General features: G+C 42.4%; 1 protein-coding gene across 4 annotated transcripts in view; it reads left to right on the top strand.

Moving 5' to 3' along the window:
• The first annotated feature begins 308 nt into the window (after positions 1 to 308).
• Positions 309 to 7,203, top strand: part of PARP11 (poly(ADP-ribose) polymerase family member 11) — an 11,796-nt gene continuing 4,901 nt past the window's right edge. Inside the window, exons 1-4 of one of the 4 annotated variants that reach the window (XM_026050366.1) lie at positions 309 to 344; positions 4,310 to 4,438; positions 4,532 to 4,652; positions 5,773 to 5,848. In XM_026050366.1, coding sequence (XP_025906151.1) covers positions 309 to 344; positions 4,310 to 4,438; positions 4,532 to 4,652; positions 5,773 to 5,848 — 362 coding nt within the window. Of the gene's footprint in view, positions 345 to 1,430; positions 1,579 to 3,700; positions 3,993 to 4,246; positions 4,439 to 4,531; positions 4,653 to 5,772; positions 5,849 to 7,203 lie in introns of those variants that run through there. The other 3 variants (XM_026050365.1, XM_026050368.1, XM_026050369.1) reach the window with 3 other exon arrangements.

Raw genomic sequence — 7,203 nt, 5'->3', positions numbered from 1 at the left:
GGTCACAGTGAGGAGGAGGCGCCCGCGCGCCGCCCTCCAACGACCCCAGGCGCGCAACGCGCCCAACGGCCGCCCCGCGCGCCCAACGGCCGCCCAACGGCCGCCCCGCGCTGCATTTGCATGCGAGGCCTCGCCCCCCAGTGTGACGAACGGGAGCCGCGCTGCCGGCGAGCGGGGCCGGCCCGGTACGGTGCTGGCTCCCGCCGCCCCTAACGGAAGCGCTCGGCGGGGCTGAGCGGTGACGCGCCCCGGGCGGGCCGGCTCGCCCCCCGCCGCCGCCCCCCGGCCCGGCCGGGCCCGCGGGCACCATGTGGGGAGCGAGCCAGGGGTGGGCGGCCGATGCGGTGAGTGCGCGCGGGGAGGGGGGGCGCGGGAAACGGCCGCTGCTGTCGCCTCGCTCCCGCCGCCGCCTGCTCGCCGCGGGAGCGGGCCGCTCTCCCGCCCCCCGACCCCCGCCGGCGGGCGGGCCCACGGGCCGTGTCGCCTGCGTGGCCGCCGCCGCTCGCGTGGGGGAGGCCCGAGAGCCTGCGGAGGGAGGACATGTTGCTACATGCAGCCTCTGCCCCCCCGGCCCGGCCCGGCCCGAGCTGTGGAGCAGGGCAGCGAGGGGGGCGAGGGCAGCAGAAGTGGCGGCGGCCTGGTGTCACCCGGCCCCCCAGGTCTCGTGGCCTCTACCTGGGCTCCTCATATATATATATATATACATATATATACTTATATATATATATATATTTATATGTTTATATATGATTTTTTTATAATTTTTTTATTTTTTTTTCTTGTGTTGCCCCTGGGTTCGCACGCTGGGAAAGCCTCCTGGGATGCTTTGCTCCCTGGGGAAGAGCAGGAGTGTCGCCTAGGGCTGCTAGCGGCCCAGCTGCACAACCTTGCTTGCCGGCAAAAAGAACCCCCTTCTTGCTTAAGCATAACCCAACAAATAGCTGTGTGGACAGCGCAGGGGAGCAGAATAGCCCGTGTGGAGGCCCTGTAAAGCGTATTTGTTGTGCAGGCTTAAACCTTGCCAAGAAAGGAGCAGATGCCCCATTCGTGCAGAGCAGCCTCACAAGACACCAAGCACTGCTTCTTGGGGGAGGAAACTTTCTGCTGTGAGAGTTGTGGTTGTTAACGACATTCATGATAATTCCTGGGCCAGAAGTAACAGTGCTAGTAATGGAAACTGAAAGCAGCTCTGTTAGCAGTAACAGAGCTGATGAAATTCTCATTGCTGCATACTTCAGTGTTGATAGTCAGTTTATATAGACTTTTTTTCTTTTTTTCTTTTATATTTTCATAGAAAAAAATTGTTTCTTCTCACAGTGCATGTTGGACAAAAACTTATCCACTCATTATAAATTAAGTGGATTTTTAAATCCATCGCTTTAATGAATTTAAAACCGTTGTTTTTTAAATTCATCAGCAATTTGAGCCATTGTGTTTTAAGCTTGTGGGATTTGGATTACCTTTCAGTGCAGCTCTCCTGTTTTCTTTTTAGTGTTTATGGTTTGCGTCCTTCTTCCATACTTAGACGTGTCCAGGAATCTATGCGAGGTTTTGGCTGGGATAATGTGTGGACTGGAGGTAAAGTTTTTGAAAGTTATATTCCCTTTTTGAAGGGGAATAACCTTTTGCATTAATAAGTTTTTCTTTCCCTCATCCCCTAGAGCCTGTGCTACTCCCAGAGGAGTACAAGTGTATTAATGGGTGCAGGTGAACATTGCTTCTTTGTTTAGCTGTTCCAAAGCTATTAGTAATTGAAATGATCAGATTCAAGGCCTTGAAGTAATATTGGATGGATCTGAGGTCTGGTTATTTTAGTGAGAAAATGAGAAACTAAACTGTAGAAGGTTTTCTTCTTTCCTCTCGGCTTTATGGAACTGTAGACAGCAGTAACTTGGCCTGTAGGTGAAAGCATGTTCTTTCTGCCAGATCTCAATGTTAAAATTGAAGCAGCCATTCTTTCAGGTGCAGATAGTAAAAGTAAGCTGCCAAGACCTTTCAGGGTGTAGTGGACCTCTCATTAAACCAGGCTGTCCTGGAGGATGTGGATGTGCTTCCATTTTGGCTAAAGTAAGCGTGCCCTGAGGTTTTGCAATGTAGAGGTTTTCATGGAAGTCTATGACAGATTTCCCTATTTTCTAAGCATTTGTAGGAACTTATCCTGGTTTGAAATGATACTTCCTTTGAGATGCTGTCTCTAGGTATTTTCTGAAGGGGTTTCTATGATTTTTGAAAACACCATTTATGTTTTACTTGGGAAAAATATGGGGGAACATAGTGCTGGCAAAAGACAATCTGCTCTTAATTCCTGCCTCAGTGGCACTATCTCATTCTTCATTTCCAGAGTGCCTTCTCAGACGCCTCTGTTTTCTGTGCTGTTTTTGTCCAGCAAGTAACTAAAACATCCAGGTTGCTAGCTGGAGAATGTCTTGACTGGTTTGTGAGTCTGGTGTTCCACTTCTCAGAAGCAAAAGATACCTTGAGGAAGAAGTTGAGAGGAGTGCCAATCTTGGTTTAAGCAGTTAGGGGGATAAACTGCTAACTTGTTAAGGGAGTGAGCAAACCTGCTTGGCTGATTATTATTTTTTTTTCCCCTCATTACATTTTTTTAAATCTGATTTTTGACAATTTGGGAGATATTTGCAAGCAGAGTCAAATTCTTTCAGAATTTTCAGCGTTTTATGGTTAAGTTGAAATCTTGTGGGGCTGTTGTGATTTTTTTTTTTTCCTGATATAGTCCTTGTTTGCCTTTTCTATGGATGCCTGCATGCAGTTTTTGAACTTGCATTAACTTTCAGTAACAGAGCATACCATGTAAAAGGATACCATAGTTTAGCCATGTATTTATGAAGATGTTTCATTTGCTTTGAGCTTATCACTTCTAACTTTTGTTAGATGACCCCTTCTTAGTTTGAAAGAATATGTAATCAGTTATTCTCTGTTCAACACTCTGTTCAATTTTCTGCTTACCAAGGCAAGTGCAGGGTCCTGCACCTGGGGAGGAATAACCCCAGGCACCAGGACAGGTTAGGGGTCGACCTGCTGGAGAGCAGCTCCATGGAGAGGGACCTGGGAGTCCTGGTTGACACCAAGTTAACCATGAGTCAGCAGTGCCCTTGTGGCCAAGGAGGCCAATGGGATCCTGGCTGCATCAGGAGGAGTGTTGCCAGCAGGGCGAGGGAGGGGATCCTGCCCCTCTGCTCAGCTCTGAGGAGGCCGCACCTGGAGTACTGTGTGCAGTTCTGGGCTCCGCAGGACAAGAGGGACGTGGAGCTTCTCGAGAGGGTCCAGCGGAGAGCAACCAAGATGATTAAGGGACTGGAGCATCTTTTGTATGAAGGGAGACTGAATGAGCTGGCCTTTTTAGCCTGGAGAAGATTGAGAGGGGACCAACATGTACAAACACCTGAAGAGAGAATGTAAAAAGGATGGATGATGATGACTCATGATTGGCACATGGCCAGAGGTGGCTTTAGGCTTTTTATGAAGGACAGGCTGGGAAGACGAAGTGGGGGAGTTGCACTTTACATAAGAAAGCAACTGGAATGTATGGAGCTCAACATAGGGGAGGACAAAGCGCGAGTCAGGAGCCTGTGGGTGAGGATTAAAGGGCAGCCCAGCAGGGGCCACACTGTGATGGGTGTTCGCTACAGGGCCCCGACCAGGAAGAGGATGGATGAAGCTTCTACAGGCAGCTGCAAGAAGCCTCCCAATCACAGGCCCTGGTCTTTATGTTTGGTGGGAGGACCACACAGCTCAGGAACAAATATGAGGGGAGACTGTAAAGAGGATGGGGTCAGACTCTTCTCAGTGGCAACCAGCAACAGTACAAGGGGTAATAGGTATAAATTAAAATATAGGCACCCATCTCCATATGAGGAAGATCTTTACTGTGAGGGTGGCTGTAGACTTAGTGCCATAATAATGTTGCTTGTTTCCGATTCTAATTTATTTTCTAGTAAATCCTGCCATCCCAGCTGATTTCTTTACACCTGGTGAGTATGTAGTAGATGTTTTTGTCAAACCATTGGTTGTAATCCAGATATCTTACTCCCGAGCGGTATGGAATTTTAGACCCTATTTTATTTATGTCTGGGTTTGCTTATATGTCCATTGTTGTGAACTGAGCACCTCTTTTTGCTGGACAAGACATGTTAAGTCCTTAACATGATGACATGTTTATAAACATTTGAAAGTTATCTTTGAAATTGTTTAACTAACTTTACAGTTAATTTTTTTTTTTAAACAGATAAGTAGGAAATGAAGAAACTTTCTTTAAGAAAGAGAAAAAAAATATACCCATACATTGCAGGAAATGTTTCAAAGAGCATCTGAAGATTTCTTTCCAAAGATGGAAAGTGCTGTTGAAGAGATGGATACCTCAGACACCCAGTGGGGCTGGTTTTATTTGGCTGAATGTGGGAAATGGCATATGTTTCAGGTAACTACATATGAAGTTATTTTAGCTGTGATGATTTCCACATGTCAAACTACTATTGACTTTACCTAAATATGCTTTTGATTTCTTTTAAAGACTGATTCAAACAATCATTGCTCAGTTAGCAGTGAAGATATTGAAAGGAGCTTCAGAACAAACCCACAAGGATCTGTTTCTTTTACTACAGCGAAGTTTAACTACACACTAGACTTTTCAGGTAGGTCTCTTGTCATAAAAATAAATTATTGGAAAGTGTCAGATGCATTAGTTTAATTATTCATTCAGCAAGTTGTTTTCCTTCTGTCTGGTGCAAAAACTCATGATTTTAAGGATTCATAATTGGAAGGTGTTTTTGAGATTTTGCAGGCAGATGCATTTTTTTTTCTTTTAACTAACAGGGTAGCATGCCTTGTGTAGCAGCTTTCAGCTTTTTATCTCTGCTTACCCTAGCTCCAGCTAGTATCTCACATACGTTCTTGGGGCTGGAAAGTTTGAGCTTTAACATCAACAGCTTGTAGGCTTGAAAAAATTCTCCATTCAGCATCTCTATAAGAAATATTGATGTAGGGGAATCTTTCTGTCACATGCTAATATTAAAGCAATTTTGTCACTCAGCATGTGCTTTAAGCCAATTCTGGTACTGGAACAAAAAGAGAAGCCCAGAAGGCTTTTCTGGTGAAGAGCTCACTTATGTAGTCCTTGTAAATTATAGACTAATTTACAGATTCTAACAGCGTTTATCAACTGTCTTTATTCTATACAGAAACCTCTTCCAGGTCAAAGAAAATAACAGTTTTTCACATAGAACGGGGAGTGAGTAGAGCAGTAATATACTGGGAGTAAGGTACTATAGAACTGTAGGGAAAGTTTGGTGTTTGCTTTTGTTGAAATGTCTATTAAAAGACTTTTGTTTTACATCTGTGGTGGAAAAACAACCAAAATAAAATGCTAAAGAACAAATTTACAAATCTCTCTCTCTACATTAAAAATAGTAGATATGTATGTATAACTGATACAGTATTGTATTTTGCCATATTAGTTGTATTAGCTGTAATTTTGCCATTGGTGGTGGGGAGAAGTGTTTCACCAGTAGTATAATAATCGTATTTATTTTATATATATTATTTGCATATTTTGCCAACTATGAAACAATGATGATACTGAGACCAGTACTCCAAAATGCTTATTCAGCATATTGATTTGTTAATTGATGAAACAGCGATTCTTGTCAGGCAACTTTTGAAGTAGCAATCCTGTTGAGAAAAATGATTTTATCTATTTCATATACTGTAGATGAATTCTATAAACTTTGATTCTAACTCTTGTTTTATGCTCAGCGATGAAGCAAACCAATCTAACTACCCTTAAGCAACGTCCAATAAAGCGAGCTCCCTTTTCTATCAATGCTTTCAGGTAAGGAAGTAAAATGAATGATTTGAATTATCCTTATTTCTGTTTTTATTCTTGACGCTTCTGTGTAAGAAGAAACAAAAATATGTTCTATATTGTCAACTGTTTTACATTAAATAATTGAAGATGTTGAATCAGGAGAGAAAGTCAAGTGAAAGAAGAGGGAGAGAAAAATCACAGAGGATGGGTGGGAAAAAGCTTGGTTTTTTTTTTTTTTTGGGCCTTTTATTTTAGAACAAGTAAGGAGAGTAGGAGAGGAATTGCACGTAAAGCTTCCTGAATGCTTGCATCCTGCTTGCAAGGTCCTTAAAGTTATGCCTGGCTTTAACCTTTGTGTCCCTTGCTGTAAATACCTCTTGAATCAGAGTTACTGGGGAGAAGCAACAGCAAAGAAGGGAGTTTTGTTCAATTTTAATAATGATCTTGCAACTAATTTAGCACGAATTTGGTAACACTCAAAAAATATGGTTTTTTGCCTGTGGTCATTTTGATTATTTTCTCTAAAAAGATATTAAATGACAAAAAAATGGCATCGTAAGGAACAGCTGTTTTTTCTAGTCTAATTGCTTTAGATTGTAGTTTCTTGGCTGTTGATCAGCCACTAGATTGTGCAGTCCTACTACAGATAACATTGGTTGTGAGTTGTGAGATTTTCTCAAATAATATATTCTAAATTGTGGTCTGGTTTTAATTTCAGTGTAAAATTTGGTGTTTATAAGGAATGTTATAGCAATCTTTACACTGATTTTCCGAAAACCTTTGATTTCTGAAGTGTCAACTGTAACTTTTTCAAAGGATGCTTGCTGAAGAAGGCATATAATGTTGCTGAAACTCAGTTTCAGTTTGTATTTACTGAAGAATTTCATTTGGTTCAGTATCCTCTGTTTACATGTGATGACATTGCTCCTTAGCTTCAAGAGATTGATTCAGTCTCTTTTTGCTACTTAAACACTGCTATGTATGCACATCTATGTGTATGCTTAAACTATGCATTTTTGCATATAAAAACAAATTCAGCTGTAACTTTGAAGTATGTACTTAAAATGAGGGCTTACTTTCCAGAGTCTTAGGCCAGCTCTAATTCCTGTTACTTTGGAAAGGTCAAGCTGTATCTACATTCCCAAGTTTCTAAATCAGTGTTGATCTCGATCACATTTTGACTACCATTTCTGATTTACCTTCCAATTTTTTATTGGATAGATGATGTAATAAAATTATTAATTACATTACCACTGTTTGTATGCAATAAGCAAAGCCAGAATTTGAATACAAAATAAGACATCTTGCCTTACATACTGTCTTTGTGAGAATTAAAACCCTATGTGGTTTGATCTTAGGGTGGTGGTTTTTTTTTTTTT

This window comes from Nothoprocta perdicaria, unplaced genomic scaffold (genome assembly GCF_003342845.1).
Source record: "Nothoprocta perdicaria isolate Ctin4 unplaced genomic scaffold, notPer1 scaffold_68, whole genome shotgun sequence".
NCBI classification, from domain to species: Eukaryota; Metazoa; Chordata; class Aves; order Tinamiformes; family Tinamidae; genus Nothoprocta; species Nothoprocta perdicaria.
This window is presented reverse-complemented; position numbering and strand designations above follow the sequence as displayed.